The 25,759-nt window shown below is 36.3% G+C and overlaps 3 protein-coding genes across 4 annotated transcripts; 2 read left to right on the forward strand and 1 right to left on the reverse strand.

The window, feature by feature from the left end:
* Positions 1-378: 378 nt before the first annotated feature.
* Positions 379-4,376, forward strand: LOC18428233 (uncharacterized). The gene has a single exon (XM_006837269.4). It carries the CDS (start codon positions 1,225-1,227, stop codon positions 3,643-3,645), a length of 2,421 nt encoding a protein of 806 aa, XP_006837332.2. The 5' UTR covers positions 379-1,224; the 3' UTR covers positions 3,646-4,376.
* A 4,544-nt stretch (positions 4,377-8,920) lies between these two features.
* Positions 8,921-15,875, forward strand: LOC18428231 (ARP2/3 complex 16 kDa subunit (p16-Arc)). The gene is made up of 4 exons (XM_006837268.4): positions 8,921-9,180; positions 9,449-9,521; positions 11,904-12,004; positions 15,451-15,875. Exons 1-4 carry the CDS (start codon positions 9,083-9,085, stop codon positions 15,584-15,586), a joined length of 408 nt encoding a protein of 135 aa, XP_006837331.1. The 5' UTR covers positions 8,921-9,082; the 3' UTR covers positions 15,587-15,875.
* Positions 15,876-18,937: 3,062 nt separating this feature from the next.
* HB-2 (homeobox protein 2) lies at positions 18,938-25,073 on the reverse strand. 2 transcript variants are annotated; one of them, XM_006837267.4, is made up of 4 exons: positions 24,874-25,073; positions 20,880-21,178; positions 20,360-20,439; positions 18,938-19,561 (listed from the first exon to the last, which is right to left on the reverse strand). In XM_006837267.4, the coding sequence occupies exons 1-4, from the start codon at positions 24,983-24,985 to the stop codon at positions 19,303-19,305; spliced, it is 750 nt and encodes a 249-aa protein (XP_006837330.1). In that variant the 5' UTR covers positions 24,986-25,073; the 3' UTR covers positions 18,938-19,302. The 2 variants fall into 2 exon arrangements, with proteins under 2 accessions (XP_006837330.1, XP_088712339.1); XM_088856213.1 differs by having other exon boundaries at positions 20,880-21,109; positions 24,874-25,072.
* Between the last annotated feature and the right edge of the window lie 686 nt (positions 25,074-25,759).

The raw sequence follows: 25,759 nt of genomic DNA on the forward strand, positions 1-25,759 counted from the left end.
TCAAATGATTTAGAGGTACACTGAATTCTACATTTTAAGGTGACCCTACAAAATTAGGGCATTTGGCACAAAATATGACCCGAACGCTAGGCCGATCGCAATTATGAGAATAATATGAGGGTGTTTACGGTATTTTGTATGCATAGACCAATAGTAGAAAATGAGAAGCAAATATTGAAAAGAAGGAAAAAGCGAGGGAGTTTAAAATTTTAAATTTTGGGAAAAGCAAAAGGCCGAAAGTGAGAATCAAATTACTGAGTCATACCCACGCAACTTTCTCTAATTTTCTCTCTCTAACTTTCTCTCATAAAAACCATTCATTTTCTCTCTCATCAACCATTCAATCTCTTCCCTCTCTCCTCCCAAAGCTTTCATCTCTCTTATCCTTCCTCATCACCCCTCTTAACTTTCTCTCTCCTCAGTATCATTTTCTCTCTATATTACCCCCCTCTCTCTCATCCTATTATTTTCTCTCTCTTTTCTTTAATTCAAAATTTTAAAAAATTGTTCGGCTTGAATCGATCTTACTGGATAATCGATTACCGATTCCAATTCTATGTATATTATATAGAAAAACGATTGAGTTTATAAAAAAAATTAATGGTTTCAGTAGTTTCGTAAATAAAAATTGTGATTATTTATAGTAAAACATTGATCTAGACCTTTTGATTTACTGATCTGATCAGATCCGATTTGATTGTTTTCCTTGTTCACAATTTTTTGATTTGTTTTTTTTTTTTTTTTTGCTCAGTCTCCCAACTGAGCCACTTGGTCACTGTTCGTTCCCCCTCTCTTCTCCAACTAAATTCTCCCTTCTTTCTCTCTCTTCATCATCCAACTGTTCCCTCTGCCTACCCAAATTCCCCATTTTTTTCTCTCTTGACCACCGACCTTTACTCTTTAAGCATCTCTGCTTCTCTCTCTCACTCCATTCCCATTCTCTCTCTATCTCTAACTCTCTCTACAACTGTTCCTTCTGCCCACCCAACTTCCCCTTTTTCTCTCTCTTGGCCACCCACCTTTACTCCTTAAGCATCTCTGCTTCTCTCTCTCTCTCTACCTCTAACTCTCTTTCTCTCTCTAGATTTCCCATTCTCTCTCTTTCTCTCTCTCCCTCTCATTCTCTCTCTCTCTTTCTTCGTGACCAAGTATCCAATTTATGCTATCTTTCTCCTTTTCCTTCCTGTCCTCTGCAACTCATTCTTTGCGTCCAGCTCCATTTCCATGGGGACATCTCCTAAACGACTCGACTTCTCTCCTCAGCGATTAGTTTCAGACATGGCGTCTCCTACTCCATCTCAAGTGAAAAATCAGAACAATGGTAAGTACCCTCACTTCCTCCTCAAAGGCCTCTTCATAGCCGTAGCCGTTGCCTTTGTCCCCTTCCTTTCTTCGCTATCTTCTTCTCAATTCTCTGACCAATCCTCCCTGACCAGAAGCTGGGAGCTTCTGCACCTTGTTCTCATTGGCCTCGCCATCTCTTATGGCCTCCTGAGTAGAAAACACAGTGTTTTAGAGAGAGAAACTGAGACCCAACAAATCACAACTCAGAATTATGTCGCCAAACTCCTTCAGGTTTCACCTGTTTTCGATGAAGAGATAGAGAGCTTTCATCGTTCTGATAATGGCAAGGTCTCGACATGGAATTCTCAGTATTTTCCTGGTGAATCTTTGGTCATGGTGGCTGATAAAGACCAGGGTTTCTCTGACGAGACCAGGCCATTGCTCCTCCCTGTAAGGAGCTTGCGATCGAGCCTCTCAGACCCGAAAACCGTGGATTTAGATGATGGAGGTGCACACTTTCCGGGTTCTGATTTCGTGGGTTTTGAGGGCGGGTGCAAAAATGGTGACGTGGGTACTTTTTCTAGGGTTTCTAGTGGTGGGGAAAGTTGCATTGATGGTGAAGTTGGCTCTGGTTCTAGGGTTTTTCGTTGGGAAGATGGTGAGCTGGGCTCACGTTCCAGACGTTTTAGCTGTGACAATAGTGAATTGCGCTCTGGTTCTAGGGTTTTTAGCAGAGCAGATGGTGAATTTGGCTCTAAACCCAGGCGTTTTAGCAGTGACATTAATGAATTAGGCTCTGGTTCCAGGGTTTCTAAGGGCGGTGATAAGGTGAAAAATGGGGAAACTGGTTCTGATTCTAGAGCTTTTGGTGAATTGGGTCCCCCTTACAGGGTTTCAAGTGGTGGTGATAAGGTGAAAAATGGTGAAACTGGTTCTGGTTCTTGGGTTTTTAATGGAAATGGTGAGATGAGTTCTGGTTCTAGGGTTTCTGGTGTTGGGGAGAACGCCAAAAACGGTGATTCGAGCTCTAGTTGTAAGGTTCAGAGCAGCGTTGAAAAGAGCAAGCGTGGTGATCTAAGGCATTGTGATATGGACTCTGGTTTTAGGGTTTCTAGCAATGGTGATAAGATGAAAGATACTGATTTGAACTCTGGTTTTAGGGTTTCTTCCTCCCCCAGAGGCGATAAGATCAGAAATGGACAACTGGGTTCTGGTCATAAGGCTCCAAAGAATTCTGATAGGGTAAAAAGTGGTCCTTCGTATGGGGTGTCAAAGAGCTTTGATCCTCTGATCCTGAGAGAGAGACTAGAAGAAACTGTTCTTCCTTCTCCAGTTCCATGGAGATCGAGATCGGGAAGGCTCGAAATCACGCCTGCATCGATCGAACCGGAGTTGCAGAGCTTTGATGATCAACCCTTTCGATCCCCAATTCCATGGTCTTCTCGTCCTAGTTCCTCCTCATCTCCATCTCCTAAAAATCTCTCTCCTTCTCCCTCTGTCTCTCTGGATTTTGGATCCAAAAACACAGAGACCGAAGTGAAGAAAAAGCCACCAACCCCCCCACCCATGCCACCAAGCCTTGCTACATTCAAATCTCAAGCTTCTCCAAAACCCTCTCTTCCCAATAATTCTCCTCCATCTGCCTCTGATCTTTCTAAGAGCCCAAAAGAAGCACAGAAGAGTAAGAAACAATCATTTGATTCAGTAAATAGGGATTTCGAGACAGAACCAAATAGAGCCGAATCTCCACATGCAGGGAAATCGGTGAGAACAAGAAGGCTAGGTAAAAATGAAGCTTTAATGGAAGAGAGATCAGTGAGAAAAGCTGGTAAATTTGAAACTGAATTTACAGAGGAGGCGAAGAGATTTGGTGAGACTGAGTATGTCATGGTGGAGAAACCGGGAAAAAAATGGGACCAAGTTGGAGTTTCAGGTGGCTCAAAGCCTCCTCCTCCACCATTAGAGTCTGATATCGAGGAGGAAGAATTCAATTACTACGAGAATAGAAAGAGAGAGAAAGCGAAAGAGAAAGCGAAGGAGATAGAAGACGATGGTTTTGAGAGTCCCGGAAATGTTTCGGTTCGGAAGAGAGAGAAAGCAAAGGAGAGAGAGCAGGAAGGTTTACGTGGCTATTCGAGCGGTGGGATTCTGAAAGTAAACGCGAGAGACGAGATTGAGAGGGTGACAGTCGAAACCGATGAATCTGATGGCGAAGATGTTTCGAAACATGTTGAGCCTGATTCAAATGAGGTTGATAAGAAGGCAGATGAGTTCATAGCGAAGTTTAGGGAGCAGATTAGGCTTCAAAGGATTCAATCTATCAAGAGATCAAGTGGCCAACAAAGCAAGAACCAGAGGTAATTCAAACTCAAAAGAAATTGAAGGTGGGTCTCATATTTATTAGGCTGGATCCACCTGTGTTGATTTATTTTGATATGTAGTGCGCTCTCTCTCTCTCAATTGTGGGTATGTTGTGAGTGTACATGGAATTGCAGTTCTTTAGACATATAGCTGAAGACTGGAGAGTAAATCATCTCCATGAAGGGGAAAAATGTAGTTGTAGTTCAAGATGAACCAATCCCTGTACATTCAATTGATGTACCCTTTCTCTCTGTCTCAACTTTGGTGCTATACCAACAGGATCGGTCTCTCTATCTATCTCAACTTGAAAAATGTAGTTGTAGTTCAAGATGAACCAATCCCTGTCCATTCAATTGATGTACCCTTTCTCTCTGTCTCAACTTTGGTGCCATACCAACAGGATCGGTCTCTCTATCTATCTCAACTTTGGAGTTATACTATCAGGATCTCTCTCTCTACTTTGGCATTATACTTATCAAGGTCATTTGCACATATGAGGAGATGGGAGAGTTCATGATTTCCATGAATTATGAGAGAATGAAGTGAAGATTTTACAGATGCCATGTTTAAATCCATTTCTAATGTTTGCTTTTTCTTCCTTTGTTTATGATATGATTTGGTTCTCTTTCTATTTCTTTCCCCACCTATCCCATATTTGTGGGGACAATCATTCCCTTGTGTGCATCTAATGTCTTATATTGGAAAATGAATTTGAGAATTTGTTCTCAAAAGGATTTTGATTGCCTTTTTGTAATAGACATGGAAAGGTTTGGTTCTCTCTCAAAATGTTTTTCTAGGATTTTTTGAGAGAAGTTGACCTCTAAATGTTTGTCTAGGTTTGCTTCTCTCTCTAGATGTTTGTCTCAATAGATGGATGTGTGTGTGAAGAATAGCTCTGTGTTTGGCTTGGTTCCCAAGAGAATTTATGCATATAGATGAAAATTTGATGAACAATCAAGAGAGAGAGAGAGAGAGGGGTGCTCCTTAGCATAATATATTTTGGGTAAATTTTGATAATATGGTCAAACTACCTCAAAAAAAAAACTAGGGTTAAATTAAGAAATTTTTTTTATTTAAGGGCTCAAACAATTAAATTACGGCATACCTAAAAAATTCACTAGAAGATGGTCCTACAATGCCCAAAAATCGTCAAATCGATCATCTCAACTTCAAGATGTATGGACATGAGAAAAAAAGATTTCAAGTCATGAAAATAGTGCATCTTGTAATGTATTTTATGGGCCGTCAATTTTCAAGATTTTCAAGGGTAAATAGATATGCTTGATCCGCACTATTTTAGAGCTTTGTATCTCTTTATTTTTTTTGGAAAGGTTAATAGAGCTTCTTATCTTATAATTAGAGATGAAAATAAAATTTTAGGCTATTACAAAGATTTTTTATAGTAAAACATATACTGACACAATTTGAAGGTGTGCCTTAGTTTGATTATTTGGGGCCTCGGCCTTATACAAACCACACCCTTAAATTAATTAATTTAGGAGTAAAATGATTTTTGTTTGTTTCTTTTGTTTTTAAGGAGAAAAGATTCCATGAATAAAATGTTGTTTTTAAAAAAATTATTAACTGGGTACTATCTCAAATATTTTATTAAAAAATGCTTAAATTGAGTTGTTTGACATTGGAACCTCAACAATTGAGAGCATTTTGGTAATTTGGATACTTACATGATTTGATTTAAATGACTTAAATTCCCCTTCTTTTTTTTTTTTTGGGTCTTAGAGGTGGAGGATGGGTTTTTCATAGAAATACTTTTTATGGGTTTGAAATTTAGAGTAAGTGTGGGATTTAGGTCTTTAAGGCTCCAGTGACTAAAATAAGGCCAAAATATTTGAAATGCTCATGGTGTTGAAAACGTGAACAAGTTTTTTGAATTAAAAATTTAAAGCCTTGTATAGGTAGGGGTAATTAAGTCATTTAATTCAAAAAAATCAAGTCGGTTAAATTACTAAACTGCGATAATTTAAAGTTACAAACCTGGACTAAGGGTAAGTTAGCATTTTGAAAAAATCTTGAGGAGGTAGTTAAATGAAACAGATTTTAAAAAGCGGTTCATCATCATCAGATCATTTTCCTAATTATTTGGGGTCAGCTATACGAATCTTGGTATGCCATTTTGATTTATCAATGAACATATCTTCAGTGAGGCCATAAGTTCTCATGTATATTTTTTTCAATATTACCAACCATCTCTTTTTATGCTTATCTCTTGCCCTTCTTGAACTTTTTACTTGAACCAACTTGCTTCTCCTAATAGATGTTATATTGGGTCTGTGCTGCATATGTCCAACCTACCTAAGTTTACTTTATTTCATCTTATCCCCTATTAGAGTCATATTTAAGTTCTCCTTAGTGTATTCATTTCACATTCTTATCCCTTCTCGCCTTGTCATTCATCCATCCCAACATCATCATCTTGGCTCTACTCATCGTATAGTTGGTTGTTTTTTGACCATCCAACACCGCAACGCTAGTCTTACAACTATCCTATAAAGCTTATTTGTCAACTTCATTAGTATGCGGTGATCACATAAAACTCCGGTTGTACATCTCTACTTTGTCCATCCAGCTCTAATTCTGTATGCGACATATTTTTTAATCTCTTTAATTTATTGAATTATCAATCCAAAATATCAAACGTGCGATCTTTTTGGTATTTTTTGACTGTTAATATGAACTACTTCATTGTTATTATTAAACTTGCATTTTAAAAGTGACTATCATCTCATTTATTTTTTTCTAATTTTTTTTTAAACTGATGATGTGTTGTTCTAGCAAACATTTTTTTTTAGTTTGGTTATCCTTGTCCATGCACTCTGGCCACATTTTGGTTGGATATATGCACATTGAAAGGCATAAAAAAGAGATGAAGTTTATAAATGATATTAATTCCAAGAGAAAAGAAAGAAGAGAATGAAAAAAAAGAATTATTAGGGAAATGCAACAAAAAGAAAGATGATCCATTATGTGATTGGCCTAAAAAAATATATATACCCAAAAAAATGACCCACCTTGTTGTCTTTATATGTTTTTCTTTTGTATTAACCGTGGCAGGACCATTAAATTGGACAAGTGCCATGCATCCATGTGTAGTATGAAACAATGCTATTAAATTCACTTTGTTTCGATCGCTTTCGGATTTAAGCATAAACCGAAGCAAGGATAAGCGTAGTGCTACTGCTTCGGTCAGATTTGGGTCGCTTTGGGCTGCTTCGGTTAGAACATAAATACCTATATATATATATATATATATATATATATATATATATATATATTTAAAAGTTGATTTTTTTTATTTTAAATATTTTTTACTTTTTATATTATATATATAAATATTTAATTTATTTCTCTTAAATTAAAAAAAAAAAATCTGAAGTCTTCTCTAGAATCGGCTGAAGCACTAAATCGTTTCATTTTTCTCACCAAACAAAAAAAGACTCTGAAATGCATCCGACAACATTGGTATGAAAGATTGGAGTGAGTTTATGAATTATTGTTTCCAAGATGTCAAAGGGGGGAGAGTGAGAGGGAGAGAGACCCCCCCCCCCCCCAATGTGTCAAATGAGAGAGAGAGAGCTCCCCCACAATTGTAATGTATGCCATTCACAAAGTATTCAAGAGTTCAGAGAGGGAGTGAGCTCCCCATCATCAATGTATGCAAACAAGGAGAGAGAAAAGGGAGCAAGGATTTAGAAGTTATAACTAGAAAATTTATTAAGGGGGAATTTGTCAAAATACACTTACTACATTAACTATTTAACACTTTATTTATATGTTTGATTTAACTTCGAAATGCCCATCAATTATCTAATATTTCATGATATGTACAATTTGATAAATTTCAAAAATTCATAATATGGGTTATTTGGTGATCCATTTGATATTTGGAATTAAATAAAAATAGATAAAACATGTTGTTAAATAGTTCAACTCTTATGTGTGATTTGATAAATCTTCTATTAAAATTATCAAGCTAATTCAAAGTAAAAATTAGATTTGATAATAAAAGTATAAAATAACATTTTGCTAATCTGACTAGGTGATTCTGACAGGCTAGAATGGCTAAATAATACGAACAACCATTTTACATTTATTATTTTTGTGTTATTTGATTTGTTGAAATATTGTCAAACAAGTTTGACTTAGGGCTAGATTGGTTTTTGGGTTAGATAATTCTTCACCAGTTCGACAACGGGTTAGCCGCTTACTTTGGATTTTATAAAGGCATTTATGTATGTTAGGTATAAGGCCTAGCTATATGAAAACAAAATAAAGCCTCACCTCAAATCCTTGTTTAGAAAGCACTATTGGTAACAAAGATATGTAAATCAAGTTATAATACTGAAAATAAAATTTGAAACTAAAAAATGGTACGGATCTTGCGGACCGATGAACGTTTATTTTAAGGATGAAATGAACGGTTTAGATAATTTCTTACATTATATACAATTTTTAGAGCTTAAAATCCTATTTTTTTAAATAACTAATATGTTCAAGTTGAAATGAACAATGTAAAGGTTCTCCAATATTTGAATTGTGGTTTTCAATGAATTATGAGGTGAAGATAGGCGCAGATTAAACTAATTTTCTTTCATGCTATTACATAAAAAGAAAATAGTTCGATAGGGTTGCAATCCTATCAAAATAAGTAAAGCATCACTTTGTAACTCGTTGAAATTGCAATTCAAGTATTGAAAAACTTTTATATTAATCATTTCGACTTGATCATTATGACTGTGAAAAAAAAAATCTTAAGCTCGCTCAAAATATATTATATATTGCAATAAATTATCTAAACTATCTATTTCACCCTAAAAAATAGTATATATTGCAATAAATTATCTAAACCATCTATTTCACCCTAATAATAAGGGTTCATATATCCACAAGATTTGTATTATTTTTTTAAGTTTAAAATTTAATTATTGATATTGGAAATTGATTTTAAAACCGATGCCGAAAGCGCTTAGACGAGGAGTTTGAGGTGAGGGTTTATTTTGTTTTCGTAGAGGCTAGGTCTTATAGAACTTCATCCTATAGAAAAAAACTAAATAGTATTACATAAAACTATCACTCTCCGCCTCGGTCTTTGCGGTTGGTTGCAGAGGAGTAAAGCAACCAACAAACAACTGCTTCAAAATTAGGGTTCCATTTCTGAAAAGGGAATTAGGTTCCCATAAAGGATCATCGCAAAAAGGGAAATTAGGGTTCCGTGACAGCTTCTTAAAGGGGAGATTAGGGTTGTAATAAAGCTCCTGGTAAAGGGGCGTCAATGAAAGCTTCTTGAAGGGGAAATATAGGGTCTGTGAAAATTTCTGAAAGGGAGGAATTAGGGTTTCACGAAATGGGAAATTAGGGCCTCGGTCTCTTGAGAGGCTTCTTGAAAGGAGAAATTGGGGTTTCATGAAAGCTTCTAAGAATGGCAGGAGAAGAAAGTTTTGTGGAGGTGGATCATGCAGAGGCGATCATAACTAGGATAGAGCACAAGTCTAGGCAAATTGAACGCTTACTCAGACTGTAAGTCTCTTTTTTAAACATTTTTTTGTCTCATATTTTCATTCAAAACTACAGTTCTCTGACCGTGCAAAAACTCCATTTGAATCATTACTTCTTTTTTTTTTTGCATGTTTTCGCCTGAAAGCAGTAATTTCTATAAAATTTATGTTTATGAAGTTTTATTTTGTTCTTTTGTTTTTTTCTCCATTTACTTGTTTGGTTATATTTGAAATTTCTATTGATATAAATAGATATTATTGATTTGTTTATTTGTTAATGTCGGCACTAGATCTAGGCCTGTTGAGGCACTGAAAACAGCTCTTGAAGGCTCCCCTCCAAAGACCATAGATGAGAGGTGCAAGGTAAGTGATAATTTAAACTCTTTTTGCTTTATTTTTGTTTATTTATTTTATGTTATAGAGTTTTCCTCGGTGTTACATGGCTTAATTTTTAATTTTGATAATTTTACTGGTCTCTCTTGCCTTGAATCTAGAGGTCTTTAGAGAGTTAGAAAGCTCAAAACACACACCCCCCCATACTCACTGATGAAGAGGAAGACATAAGTTTCTAGGTTCATTGACAATTGGAAAAAGAACACAGCATCATAAATTCCTTTATTGAATTTCTCTATCTTGTGATCCCTTTTTCTTAAGTATAAGAATGATCGTTTTGATTAGAGTGCCTTCAAATCAATGTGAAGCTGCCTCATATTTTTGAATTTGGTGATGGTCCATGTTACTTAGACACAGATGGATGTGTGTATCTTCTGACACTGATATGAGTTTTGGAAACCACAATGTCGAAATTAGCCTTTCAGACATGACATATCTGAACATAATTTAAAGAAGGTGGGAGGTGGGACTTTACGTGTCATTAAGTACTTTTATTGTGAGATTCAAGGAGAAAGGCTAAAGAAATGTGTCTAGGTTTCTCAAGTGTCATACATGTGTGTAACATTCTTTGTGTGTTGACATGTGCAAAAAAATGGATACGTCGCATCCATGTTAAATAGGTTAATACCTGTTTGTCCATTTCCTTTTTTTGATGATTGACCCATTTCTCCTTTTGATGAAGGAATTTATCGATTGGTTAATTCAGTGGTAGGAATTAAAGACATATTTATTGCTGATGTTATTTGAAAGGTAACATGTCATCTGTGAAACAAAAGTAGATATCTAGTTGCACACATTGCAAACTAACAAAAGCATATACAACAAATTCCTCATTTGATTTGAAGCTTTAATATCAAATCAGATATTTGTTATTGATTTTCAAGATTCAAAAGAAGATTATTGAATTTCTCTTCAATCTTGAATAATAAATTCAAGGATTAAAAAAAACGGATCGCCTGGCGCCTAGGCGCCCACCTAGGGGCCCAAGGCCCTAAGCACTGCACGAACGGATGTACCTGGATGGGCGCCCAAGGCCGTGGGCCCTTTTCCAATTTTTTTAAGTGGCCCAAAAGGGCCAATGGGGTCATTTTGACCCCAAGACAGTATGAAAATGTTATGGGGGTTATTTTTAACCCCCAAAGTTAAAAAAATACCCTCAATCTCTTTGCTATACATGAGAATCGAAAGTATTTTTTGTGGATTGAAAAAGTTTCCTAAATTTTTCTTTTCTCATTGAAATTATTTGTAAGGTGCTATTGGACCATCTTGGTTTCTTATTGATGTCCTCTTTCTTCTTTTGTAGTATCTTTATTGCACCATCTTGGTTTGGGCTTTAGACGTTTGGATTTTGGATGTTAAACAGACTTTCTTTTGCTTTTTTGGACTATTTTGTTGTGTGGTTTATACTTTTGAAAGTCAGTTTGTTGAAGAGTTAAAGACTTGGATGTTATTATGGTTTATTTATGGACATGTAATATGGAGAATTGGAGAGTTGGAGACTATCAAACTATTACTCTTACATAGCTTATTAGGCTTCTAATTTCAAAAAGCGCTAGGCGGCTCCTAGGCGGTCGGGGGGTCCAGGCCGCCCAGCACCTAGGCGGGCGCCCAAAACCTGAGCGGCCCAATAGAAATATTTTTTTTTGGGTTTTTTCTCTTTAAATTAGCCTCTAATGGGTTTTAGGTTTCAAATGAACCTAAAACCCACAATTTTGTCTCTTTAGTATTGAAAAAATGACCCAAAAATACCCTCAAGGAGCCGCAGCTCCGCCCCTGGGTGGGACGCAGGCCCTTGGTGGCTGCCTAGGCGGGTTCAGGTGGGCACCCAGGGAAATCCGCTTAGGCGGGCGCCCAAGTGTTTTGCGGTCCGCTTTTTGAAACAATGCTTCTAAATGTTATGTATGGTTTGAATTTTGAAAATTTGAACAAGTTTATTCTCAACATGTGATATGTCATATGTTTGTATATAAAAAACGTATGTTACGATATTTTCAAATGCAATAAATGCCGAAATTGATACAAATATATGCATATATGTGCGTTTGGACAACAAATATATGTATATATCTTAAAATTTGTAGTGCAGAGCACTAGAGGTTCTGAGCGTCCACCTGGGCGCCGCCGGCCGCCTAGGGGCCACCTAGCGTTTTTTGAAACCTTGAATAAATTATGAATGGGTTGGAATGAGTATATGTTTTTTGATGAAATTTATGATCTTTATTCTTTGTTGTTGAGAAGATGAATGGGTTTTTGCATAGTCGGATTGCAAAAGAGGTCGACTTCAAGTCTTTTTTGCATTGATGATTTTCTATTTCCTTCATTGGAATAAAATGAATGGCTTTCTAATGGCAGTCTGCAAATTGGATAGTGGTTCACCGTGCAATGATGGCAATTAAAGATGTGGATGCCTTGTTTTCTTCTTTGGATCCCGAGTACTATGACATCTTAATGAAGTAAGTACTCGCTTTTGCCTCTTTTCTTCTATAGTTGATGTTTATTTTTCTTAATTTACCTCCCCTCAATCTTATGTGAGTTTAAATGGTTTGCTTTAGCTTTGAGTGATATCTTTGTTTTGCATTGGAGAAATGAGTGCTATGGTTACTGTCACAAGATATGCTATAACTTGAAATTTTAATTTTGGAATAAATTGGTTTAATATATAACTTTATATTGATAAATCTATGTAGTTAGTTGGAAAATGATAGTGTTTGAAAGCTTTGGAATGAAATAGTTGATATATTATCATTGCTTCTTTTTATGTCAGTGATAATGACTAGAAATTAATAGAATGATTTGTTTTTCTGTTTTTTTGAGGAGTAACCTTTGTTCATCCATTTCTTGGTAGTGCACCCGAGCATTGATACTGTTGTTGCTGTTATTATTGAATCGTAAAAATAGCTCTGTAATTTATATATCAATAGTAAATTGAGGGTTGCCGACTAATAGATAAGTTAAATTTTATTGAAATGAAGATCACATTCTGCATCTCATTGAAGAGAGATGAATTTGCACATATTTTCATGGCATCGGTAGAACCATTTTCTAATTTTGGTGGGTAGGACTTCTGAAAATGTCACCTCATCTATAATACGTGAGATGAATTGTTTGTCTTTGATGTTTGATCTCAATGTAAAATATTCTCTTCTCATGTTTGTCTTCACTTTGTAATTCAAGAAAAGGCACAATTACCTTTGAGAAAGAAAAAAAGAAAAAGCCTAATTTCTTCACTACGTCATTCTTTTGGGTTGGGAGAACCTCCTTCTTGAGCTTGTTGAATTCATTTCATCCTTTCTTTTGGGTTGGGAGAAGCTCCTTCTTGAGCTTGTTGAATTCATTTCATCCTTTCTTTTGGGTTGGGAGAAGCTCCTTCTTGAGCTTGTTGAATTCATTTCATCCTTCATAGGCCTTTCCAATAAATGTTGGTGATTCTGACCATCCACCTTGGTACCTTTTCCACTTCAGTGAACCAATTAATATGCAATTTGTAGTGGAGCCTTGGATACTGAGCATTATACTGCTTTCTCTTTGGAGCCCATTGGGCAATTCATTCCATTTGGAGACTTCTATAAAACTCAAGAAGTCAATAAAGCCCTTGATGTGAAGCTTATCATGAAGCTCTAGGAGTTTGACCTTGAACGGGGGTCTCGTGGATTCTCTCCCTAAGTCGTGGTTCTTGCCTCAAAATTTACTCATCAGTCATTACATATCAAATCGGCCCTCTAAGTGGGTTTTGGAGCTTGTATGGATCCCTTTTTTGAGTTTGGTGTCAAATCTATTGAATTACGAACATCCTTTTCTTGGAGATTGGTATTTTTTAATCATTGTGACCACTAATTTATTTTGTTGATCTCTCCTAGAAGTTCACTAATCTCTCCCCAAATTTAGACGATCGGGAGGCAAAAATCTTCAATAGCTTTGAGTTATGCTCTCTTCACATGGCTGGTTCCAAAACCCCATGATATGTAGTAGTGTATCCTTGAGCGCTAGTGAGGGCTTTGGCAGGTTTTGTAACAGATGAATCTTTTGAAGCTTTGATACCACTTGGTATAGGAGAAAGCAGAAAGAACATAAGCCAAACCAAAAAAATGAACATAAAAAAAATGAGTGAATATAAAATTTTTCTGAGCTTGCAAGGGAGACCACCCAAAAGGTCTCTTCACAGGGGCCCAAAAATAAATTATTCTCTCTTTGATTTTAAAGAGCACATACCTGTATTTATAAGAGAGAAACCTAATCGCTAACTTCACAATCGAGAAACATAATCACTAGTGTTTGAAAATTCTGCTACCTAGGCCCTAAGAGGCCTTATTGAACCAAATTGGCTTAGGCTGACGCCTTATGTGGACGTGTACGTGGGCGCTTGCCTAGATCCTCCAAGGCGGGTGCCTTGGCAAAAAATGAAAAGAAAAATAGCTAAAAAAGAAGATTTTTAAACAAAGATGATATCTTTCTACCTAAAAAACTTCTTCATGGACCATCAATGAGCATTTGATGAAAGGATAACTCATCCCAATGCACTAGCATAGAAACCTATCTGTTAATATAGGTGCGCGGGCGCACTAATATAGAAACCTAACCCTTTATCTATATAGAAACCTTATCTATCGCACATTAGCCATGACAAAAGGACTTCTAAAATTTGTACAACTAAGGACACAAATATCCCGGGGAAAGAAAGAAAAATCCAAATTCCTTGACGACATAAGACCCTCCATCGCAATCGGATAAAACTTAAATAGTTCCACATCTCCTTCGCAAAAATAGATTTTATACTTTTATAAAAATCATCGCCCTTTTTGTACACCCAATACCCTATCAAATTATGTTGAAGACGGCATAACTGAACCACCTCTAATTTTCTGTTTTCTGATTGAGAGTACTCTCGTCTTAAATTCTAGATGCTCCCAGTGGCTACAGATGGATCATCTAATTTTCATTTCTATTGTCTCGTTCTTTGAAAATGTCTCAACAAATCACTGTCCTGAACTCATCTAGGTTTGGGTCTCTTAGAACCTGCTTAGGGTGATGGGACCTAAGGTAATTTTTCAATTTCGACATTCTCGCATGATGATGTTGATTGCTGAATTCTCAAGAACTCGAAGGTGTTCAGTTTTGCAGACTGAACTATTGTTCTCCCCCATTTTCATACTCTGGGAGAGTTACTGTTTCATCTTCTAACATTGTCAACGTTAAGAGATACTTGGTTTATGGCCTAGGGATATAACCAGCAAATTAGGCATGGTTTTGAGGGATGCTAAATCTTGTTGCAATTTCCATGACAGTATGCCCGATCCTCCCCATTGCCGTTTCTTAATGTGCATCAAGTAGAAATCAAATATGCCTTACGATCTTCAAGAGAGACATGCTGAATACATAGTAGCACAGAATGAAAAGGGGTTATATATTGTGAGACCATTTACTATAACAAGGTGGTTACAATCATTCCTTGCCATTAGATTTCCAAATGGAGGGCTTGGGGTATGTTCAAGAGTTCGAGAATTTTTTTTTTTTAAAGTTGAGTCTAATCAATGACGCACTTACAACCACCTGAATCAAAATCTGATGGATAAAGCGTGATTGTGACCTTGTACCAAAAGTAAATGTCTCTTTGTATACTTTTCCCAACAGAAATGTCTATTTCGTAAAATCTTGAGGGTTCTCTCCTCTTCCTTATTAGTTGAGTTGGAATTGAAATGTGTCATGTTCTGGTGCTTTTCAAAATTACAAAAAAGCAAGAAGAATAAGGGCAACGTGGAGCATTCATGCATCCTTGACTTATGAAAGCTGAAATTCAATTTTTGTTTATGTTTCACTCGAGAGAAAATTTGATCGCATTTGGTATGCCTTTTGAAAGAAGATTGGATTTGGCATAAATTTTTGGTTGATGGTTTTGTTGCAGATATTTGTATAGAGGCCTGGCTACTGGAGATAGGCCGACATGTGATCAATGCCTCCGGATCCACGAGAGGCTGACTGAGCGTGCCGGTTTGGGATGCATTCTACGTGCGCTGGCTGACACTGTAAACACCGTCTAGAACAACCAACTACGTGAAACTTTGGTTTTCTTCTCTTTTCTTTTTCCTTTTGCCCTTTCTTTCTTAAGTGTGCACAAATGATATGTTTTTTCACCTCTTAATCAATTTGGGGAATGTACTTGTGCATAGGATTCATGTTTTGACAATATGAGAGTATGATAGAAAACCAAAACCCCAGCTCCCCAGAAATCTCTCTCTCTAGCACGGCCTTTCATACTGTAAAAACGTGATTTATGAGGCTATAAAAGCCGGGAGAGGGGGTTGGACAACTTCTCTCTTCCATCCCTCATGACCAGGCTCAGGACCCGAACTGTCTGCTCTTCCCCTTTTGGATCTGTTGGCTCGTGTAAGACGGTAGCAGCTGGGCTTTCATATTACTGTCTCAAGTTCCATTCTTATGTGACCTCGTCAAAAAATATGAAAGAAAAGAAACTGATTTTTGTTGAAGCAAATTAAATCGGAGTAAAATGTGTTATTCACTATAATAGGGGAAAAAAAGAAGAGAAAACGAGCTTTATACCTGTAAATAAATTTAAATTTACATGATTGTTTTAATTTTGTAGTTATTTTAATAATCCACCAAAAGTTTTATTATTCCTTGGGGTGACGATGTGTCGGGTGGCACCAGTCGGTTTGACCTGAGACCACTAAGGCCCCGGTAACTAAATTGGGCTTGAGATTTGGGCCATGGTCTGAATTCTGGGCCTGGTGAATTTGCTGGGCTGAGGGCAGGCCTGGGCCAAGTGTCAGGACTCATGCTTATGCCTTTTTCTTTCCATTTTGAATAAAAAAATTCTAATTTCTATTGACCTAGCCTAGCTAGGCCAAGCCTGATCCCAATAACAAGGCTGCAGCCCAGTGTACGGTTGCGACTAGGCCATGGTGCGTTTGGCCCCAAAGGACCTAAAGCGGCCCCTGGTGGGCCTTCTATGGTCTAGAGTCAAGCTTGGGCTAGTGCTGGCCCGGCCTAGGCCTAACCAATGCACATCATTGGTTATTCTACCAAGTGATTCAAACCCATCAATTTGGATTGGGAGTCTTCGATCTAGATCACGAATTGTTAGGCACCAACGTGTTCCAGATCAGAACCAGGCAAGATCAATCTTGTTCCCCCAGGCAACCAACCGAATAGGTCACGGCAACGGTCAATCTGGATCGCTTGGTTATCATGATTTATATTTTTTATTTTATTAAATTTTTTATTTTTGAAAAATGTTTATATAAGGGGGAGTTCATAAATAATCAAATTAAGGTGCACCTAAATTTTTTAATAGAGGTTCTTTTGGTGTCCAAAAATATCTACAAATCGATCATCTCAACTTCAATATATATGGTCATGAGAAAAAATGGATTTCAAATCTTGAAAATATGCATCTTGTAATGCATTTTGTAGATTGGTACTTTTCAAGATTTTGAAGTGTTCATAGACTTGCTCAATATGCACTATTTTTGAAGCTTTAAATTTTATTATTAGAGATGAAAATAAATTTTTAGGACATTACAAAAATTTGTAGTACTTAAACAACATCGTTCAATGTTATTTGAAGGTTGGCCTTACTTTGATTATTTCGAGCCTCAACCTTATACAAACCACACTTTTTATTTTTTATTAAATGATTGTCAACTGAGAGAACCGGTCGGATTGCCACTAGTTTTCCGAATGGCCGGTTCACCCGGCCTATCCAGGTTTTAAAACGTTGATTCTACCTATATGTTAAGTGGAGTTTTGGAAAAGGACTTGGTTTAGTAGAAATGCGGGCCTCTTAATAAATCTATTTTTGAGATGGATTTTAAGACTTAATTTTTAAGGACATGTAATCTCTAACATGGAGATCATGAATATGAAAAAATAAATATATTTTTAAAACTATAAATAATAATTCTGGTAAAAAAACATTTAGACTGTTAGTTTCTATTGTTTTTGGATGGAACACACTTGAGTTTTCATTGTTTTTAGATGGAACACATACTTGCATTAATCTTTAAGATGGATGTTTTGCACTTTCTAGATCGCAAACGTACAAATGCGGTCCAGCCGTATGAAAGAATTTTCCTTTGGAAAATCAGGTAGAAATTGAGTTTTGAGTGAAATGAGTCGACACAGACTAGGTCTAGGTCAAAGCCCTTTGATCCCGGGTCTGAATCGACCGTAGCCCGACCCAGTCCTGGTCTGCTTGCATCCCCACAGAGGATGCCCTCCTCCCTCTCTTTTGCCTACAAAATTAGATACAGCTCGTCTCTGTCTTTTGCCTGCATAATTATGTCGTATTTAATTTTGTATAATTTTTTTGCGGTTTAGATGGAAACATTTTTTGACAATTGACAAATGAATGAGGTTTTTATAAAGCCTAGGTTTTATGGAAACAAAATAAAGCCTCACCTTAATCCTCATCCAGACTTTTGGTAACTGAAATATGACTTTAAAATCAATTTTCAACTTTAATAATAAAATCCAAAACACAAAAAATGATACAAATATTGCAGATCTATGAACACATTTTTAAGGTGAGATAAACAATCTAGATAATTTGTTACCATTTTTTTTTTTCACAACTATAATGTTCAAGCCAAGATGGTCGATGTAAAAGTTTTCTAATGCTTGAATTACAATTTTCGATGAGTTATGACGTGAGGCTTTACTTGCTATGATAGAGCCTCAGCTCTATCAAACTATTTTATTTGACAAATTAATGAAAAACGAGCATGCTTAGGTATGTTTCAATGTTATCATGGTTTAAAACTTTAAATAGATCAACGACCGGAAGATTTAGGTCATAGAAACCAGGGGGCGGTCTGTATAGAGCCGGGGCTCTAAACAATCAACGTAAAATACACCTTCAAATGATGTCAAGACAGGTGGTTTCAATATTGAAAAACTTTGTGATAGCTTTAAATATATTTTCACCATTAATTATAAAATATAAAGCTTCAAAAATAATGTTCATCGAACAAATCTATAAATACTTAAAAATTGATAGTAAAAAAAAGTATTACAAAAGACACTATTTCCAAAACTTGAAATCTATTTTTTTTCTCATATCCATAAATCATGAGTCAAGATGATCAATTCGAGAATATTTAGGCATCAAACCATCCTCTTTTGAAATTTTTCCTTGACATCCCGTTCAAATGGTTAATTATTTAAATGCATCAATCGACTCATCTCATCATTTCGTTTAATAATGATCCTAACCAAAATCGATATCTTGGACATAGCAAAAATTTTTATTTCCAAATAATATCAAAGGGCTTTGTAGTAATTGTGGAAATTCCATTATTGATACCGTCCCTAAAAAAAAAAAAAATCTGAATCTCATAATTTCCAATCCATCCAATATTTCGTACCTTCCCTAGAAAAAAGATTGGAATCTCATAATTTCCATTCAATATTTCCCCATCTAGGGGACAAAATTTTCTATCGTCTCTAGGATAAAAGGCAATAGAATTCCCCAAATAGAGCTGTAACAGTTTTGTCTTTTATCCTTGTTTATGACTTTCAAAGAGGAAAAAATGAATAATCTGCTCAAGGTTGGAGAGAATAATGTTGACAGTGCATTATACCCCCCCCCCCCCCCCATCCCCCCCCTTCTCTCTCTTCTCTCCCTCTACACATTGCATTTCCCAAACATTGTGGCTACACTACATACTGCTCCCATTCTATCTATCTCTTCCTCTCATTAAAAAATACAGCACCCGTGCCCCCCTTCCCTCTCCCTCTAAACACAACCATGTGCTGCACCATCGAGACCTGGCCGATGCGCCCTCAAAGGGGCGGGGGAAGGCAAGCAGGGCAGGCGCTCGCAGGAGGGGCAGATGGTGAGGGTGGTGGGGGGCACATGAGCATAGGGCCTGGGGCCAAGCTTGAGGGCCCTCAGCTCCTGCAACTCCTTGTGGAGTCTCCTGTTCTCCTCTGTCAGCCTCTCACAGCACCTCTTCAAAAACTCACAGTCCACCTCTGTTTGCTTCAACTTTGTCCTGTTAAAAACCCCTTCCCATGAGAAGTTGATCTTCAAGAGAGAACACGAGACAGAGAGGGTCGAAATGAAAATGGGTTCTACTGGTTACAGTGGCATGGTGCCACAATTTGAAGCCTAGAGTTCCATTGTCACCACATTCCAAGTTTACACATTTAAAAAAGAGAGATAACTGCTGAAAGGACCCGTCTAACAACTTCTGTTGTAGCATCCGTGTTGTCTTTTTTTTTTTGGTGGAGGTTTTAGAGTGTTGTAGCACCCAAGTATTACTATTGTTGGAGATATTTTCTCTCTCTAGAACTTAGTTTCTGCATGAGATAGAAAATGTCAGAGGAGGAAATACCTTCTCTATTTAAGTTTCTGCATGAGATAGAAAATGTCAGAGGAGGAAATACCTTCTCTATTTATTGTGCGAGAGAAAGGAAGGTTTGAAATATAGCTTTTCTACATTTTTTTTTTTTACAATGAATTAACTTTTCTACTTTCCCACCAAATACGTTATTCTGGGAGATAATTGCTCTGTTTAGAACTCAGTCTTAGAGAGAGAGAGGAGAGAGACTAGAGGGAAATAATTAATTTGATTGGATTGTTTAAAGTTGCATCCTTATAGAAACCGCACCTTTTATGTAATATGCATATAATTACTTTTTATAGGTTCACGGGATAGATTCGGGTCCAATCAACCAGGACACGATTGGGCCTGGGCATCCCTTAGGACTCTATGGTCTTGGGCCCGTACCTGGACCCAAACACCATTGCACTCGTACGAGTTATCATAATTTAGAAAATTGGTGTATACCTTGCTCTCCTGTTCTGGAACCAGACTTCAACTTGTCGCGGCCGGAGATTCAGCTGCTTTGCCAATGCATGCTTTTGCTTCTGATCACAGCAAAATAAAAAATAAATTAGGTAGTCCATTATGAAAATATAAAAGACATAAGAACAATAACTTTAATTCTCACAAAGCTTGATTTTCAGACAACAATAACTTTAATTCTCAAAAAGCTTCAGTTTCAGACAGTAGTTTCTATAAATTTAACTATCTATTTTGTACTTTTGATTCTATAAATTTAACTTTCTACTTTGTACTTTTGAGCTCAATCTTTCTATACCTGAAAGGGTTTCTATAAACTTATATTCAATGAAAACCGAGGAAAAAAGATGGAGAAAACAAAAAAACTCACAATATCAGCAAAAACACCAACTTTTTTTTGTCCTTCTTTGATGGTATTTATATTTCTAGAAAGCATCAAAGTCTGTTTGGTGGTATTTAATAGCAACCTGGCGAAGAAAACCAGATTGAGGTGTGTAATACTCACCGGATTGAGAGTGTTATGCTCTTTAAAGCTCTCTTCCAGCACAGCTGATTGCTCCTTAGAGAGTCTCAGCTTCTTTCTCCCTGTGTCTCCATCCTCCTCGTCGCTTATTCCTCGAGAGGAGGCTCTCTCACCCTCATTCTCCTCTCCAATGGACTCTCTCTCTCCTCGCTTTGCACTCGCACTTGATAGCGCGCTATTTGGCGAAGAAACCACTGCTTCCTCTTCGCAATCTACAGGGGAAGAAGGCATCCGATTCACATCGATCCCTCTAAGAAATGACCTAGTCTCTGAGCTCCTCTCTGCAAGGAACTCAATGAGAATATTAGTTTATCACAATGAAAAGAAGCGAAAATTCTTTTGTATAGATATTTAACAATGCTTTCCCTTAGAAAAGTCCAATTCACTTCTTTCAGGAAACTTATAGAAAATTTAGTGTTTTGAATTTTACAAAGTGTTAATTGTAATGACCAGACATTAAATGGACAAATAAAACTAATGATAAATAACACTAACAAAAATCAATTCGTTTAGCAACATAGAGCCAAAATCAAAATTTCAAATTCTTTGAGAAGATTTTAATAGTTGTAAAAACCAGGTATGAGACATGTACCACGTTAGTGTGATCCAAAGAAGTAGGATATTGATTTTCTTTGCAGTTATGTTATATCTTGTTTAGTAACAGCTCAAAAGGCATTAAGAGAGTCTCCAAGAGTATTAATGCCCATAAAAGCACTACAAATTCAATAAGAATTAGGAAGTGAAATAGGCCAAAGTGTGATAGATATGCAGTGAAAACGCACGTAATAGGAAAATCAAATAGAAAATAGAAGAAATAAATACATGCATAAACCAAAAGTTTAAATCCAGAATCCCCACTAAGAGAGGTTCTTCGATTGGTAGGGATTCTAACCTCAAACCTCGGAGCCATAACAAAGAGTCAAAGAACACTTCAATCAGTGTTTTAGAAATCCCCAGGCTGACTCAGGACCAGACAGCGTAGCCTGGATCAGGAGATAGCTGATTCTAGGCTGACAAAACCCAAAATGACCAGTCTCAATTTTTATTTTATTTTATTTTTTGACAAGGTTACATAGAAATGGAACTTGAGATGTTGGGGTATGAAAACTTAACCTCCACCGTCTTGACTCAACCCCGTTTCGTAGCTTCAATTTCTCTTATTAAAAATTGCCCAGTTCAACTGAGACCTGACCTAGCCAAATCCCAGAACTGGGGCTCAGACCTGGCAAGCCACAGTCCAAGGTGGACTCTTTTTAAAGAATAACTTGAATAACCCCAAACTCTAAACAAGTGAAATGTAGATTATTATTTAATGGGCTTTTGCCTCTTGGCTTAGTGGTCCGGCTGTAGGGCCTAGGCACCATGGTCAAAGTTTTGAATTCCAGCTCAACCACCTCAATGAAAAAGAAACAAAAGAAAACACTCATTTAATAAAAGGATAGTATCCCATGAATATTGATCAAGGCATACCTCATTCACGTGATTGTATAAAAATTAAGATGCAAACAATAAAGAGCAGACAATGCTACACGAGCATAATATAACGTACAAATCAAATCACTTTAATAAGACCATGGTTTCAAATTAATATATAGCTAAATGCCACAACACCCAATGCGAGTTACAGCTCACAAGAACAAACCTAGTAATAAGACTATAAGGAATCAATAAAAAACAATTGAAATGCCAAACTCCCTAACTGCTATAAAATTGCATGAGCAGAATTGAAATGTAAAGTTCAAAAAAATAGAAACTAAAGATCTATGGATAACTTTTACAGAAATAAAGCAATCCAACCAATGAAAAGATGATAACCAATCTAGCTTCCATATGAGGAATAGCGAAGATCCCATAAGTTCCAAACTATGGTTTAAAAGAACTAATCAGGTCTGAGCTAGCTAGGGTCTGTGCCAGAGTCAGGAGACTCAAACTCTGTCAAGTCCAAGTAATAACGATAAATATTGAGAACCGGCGAGACTCAACAGGTTCCCATGATTTTGCTTCCTGACTTAATGGGATGCCGGGTCCCAGTAACTCGGGTAACTCTGAGTCGAACTCGCCGAGATTTGATCCATTGGTTCCAAATGGTAAGATTTAGTAGGTTGCATAGAAGAAAACCTTCATATTGCAAGCATTCATGGACTTTGAGGAGGTTGTTGAGTAACAAATAATTCATATCATATCTCTCAAAATCATAAAGCATCAGAACAAATCATTGAACACCTTTATATTTTGATCAATGGGGAAGGGAGATGGCAAATAAAGAAAGAACGTGAAAATGGAAATTTTTAGACCAAGAAACAGGTAACACAAGAGGAGAATTAACATGGATCTTTAATTATAAAAAAAATCAACCCAAATTTAAATAAGTCCCCATACTTGGATACATATAGATAGAGAAAGAAACACAATAAGTCAGCTGATAACTACAATTAGATATAATATAATAGCATCTGTGGTTCAATATTGTCAACATAGCCCATCATAATTCAACAACAACAACAAAAAACTAATAATATATCCAAAATCAGAATAAATAAAACTAAAATTCGAACATTCTAAATGAAGTTTTAAGGAGCTGATCAATCCTTACTAGGTCAACGATCAGAAGATATCATAAGACGTTCAGATACCTATATGGCATCCATGAACAGGAAAATAAAAAATTCCAAATCGTATTATGCATGGTCTGCATTAATGCAGCATGAAATCGGTAACGAAAATTAATAATCTAAAAATAGAAATTACATTAAGAGCGGGAAAATGTTCGTTAGCGAAGACGTTAAAATCTAGTTCAATGACTTCTAGATCACCACATATCTTTACTAATCAGAAAATATCTCAAAAGAACCTAAACGTTTCGTAAAATGAACAGAAAAGGGGGAGAAACAAAAGAAATAACAGGAATAGAGGAATCAAGCATAAAAATCTACTAACATTAATAAAGATATTGCTAATTTTGAAGTGAAGGCAAGACTAAAGCATGCGAACAATCAAATTATCAAAACACCAATTTTTTTGCATTGATAAGGAAGTAAAACAAATCATGCAAATAGGAATTTTGTTGGTTAATGTTCAGGAAATGAAAACAAATCAAATCTATCCTCAAATGCCGAACATGATCATGGAAAAAGTAATTTAGGTGTTAAAAAAAGGGCAAAAGAGCTGTGAACATCAAGATCGTCAAAAATCTGATTAAGAAACAGATAAATCACCACAGATCATGGAAGATATGAAGTTATAAACTAGAATCAGTTCACTCCATCATAAGACTACATGTATTGCTTTTAAAATAAGTAAAAAGATAAAAAATAATATAAAATGCATCAAGAGTATATCACAAAAGAAACCAGTAAGAATGCCAAAAAATAAAAGAGAAAAGGAAACACACCCAACTCGTGCCTTCACAGTGTAGAAACCAGTAGGAATTCCAAAAAAAAAGAAAAAAGAAAACACCCTTCACAGTGTGTGCGAAGAAGCAGGAAAAGAAGGAAGCAAATGAACCAGATCTTTAAAATCATACAAGTTTTTGCAAAGACTAACACGAAATGCATACAAGTGATTAAATGAACAGCAAATTCAGACCCCAACTTATTTTTCATAGATCGATCAAAGCTCGGATGTGTTTCCACTTTCCACTGTTGAACAACAAACAGACTGAGCAAACCCTCGAATAGCTAAACATCTCGCATCAAAATGCAGGAAAAATAAAAAAAATCTACAATACACAGACGATTACTCACTAAATCACCATCAAACTAAAAATCCTGCACATTTAGCACCAAATGCATCCCCAAGCATGGGCATTTTGCTGTAACAATCAATACAAAGGCATGCAAACTCAAAAAAACCCTAAACCCCTCCATATTTTGAATCAAAATCAAGAAAAACAGCAGGAAAACAAAACAAATCTATCAAAACCTACACATTTTCACCACTTCATAAGATTCAAGAAATAAGCAGAAATTTCAAGTACCAGAGCGATAGGCCTCACTCCAAGCAACCAAAGCATTAGAATGGAAGGGACTGTCTAATCTAGGGTTTATAGCAAGAGCAAGACTTAGCCCTAAATCTTCCCTTTCCACCATTGCTGGACTCCGATGAAGTTTTAGAGAGAGAGAAAGGACAGTTTAAAAGAGTAGAGAGAGAAAATCCCAATCTGTTTTGCACAGTTAAGATGACGAAATATGAGGGGTTACTTATAGGAGAGAGAAATCCATAAAATTTTATTTGTGACGTAATTACCCCGATTTTTTAATAAAAAACTTTCAAATCCAATTTATTTCTACAGTATTTCGATAATGCCCTTATGCCGGGTCTTAACTTTTATTCATGACGAAAATGACACCGAGGCTTTTATTGAATAACAAATAAGTTATTGTTGTCACGGTAAAATTAAATATCAATTTGGTGGGAAGTTTGGTTCAATCAAAATCGATTCGAGCAACGGTCTAAATTTTAAAAATATAAAATAATAATTTAAAAATATAAAATATATTAAAAAATAATTTTTAAAATTTGTTTAATAGGACGAACCGAACAAATTGCACAATTGGATCGGTTAAAATCAGTCAAACAATAATTTTGTACTTTTTTTTTATTATTAAAATAAGTTTTGTTTTAGTCCGGATTAGCCAAAGCACTATCAGTGGTTTTACCGATTAGACTCGAGTGGTCTAATCTGGTTTTGATAACTATGGTATATACATACAATGACGAGCAAAATAATTTGAGATTGTATACAATAAAATCACTCACTTATCCAATGAAGTCAGAATTACTCTCGACCATGAGATGTGAATTCCGATTGATTGAATTGTGTCTCGTGCATTTTTTGTTTATTAAGAGGATTGTGCAACCCA

Source organism: Amborella trichopoda, chromosome 13, assembly GCF_054954075.1.
Source record: "Amborella trichopoda isolate Santa Cruz 75 chromosome 13, AtrichopodaSantaCruz75HAP2 v2.0, whole genome shotgun sequence".
Taxonomy (NCBI): domain Eukaryota; kingdom Viridiplantae; phylum Streptophyta; class Magnoliopsida; order Amborellales; family Amborellaceae; genus Amborella; species Amborella trichopoda.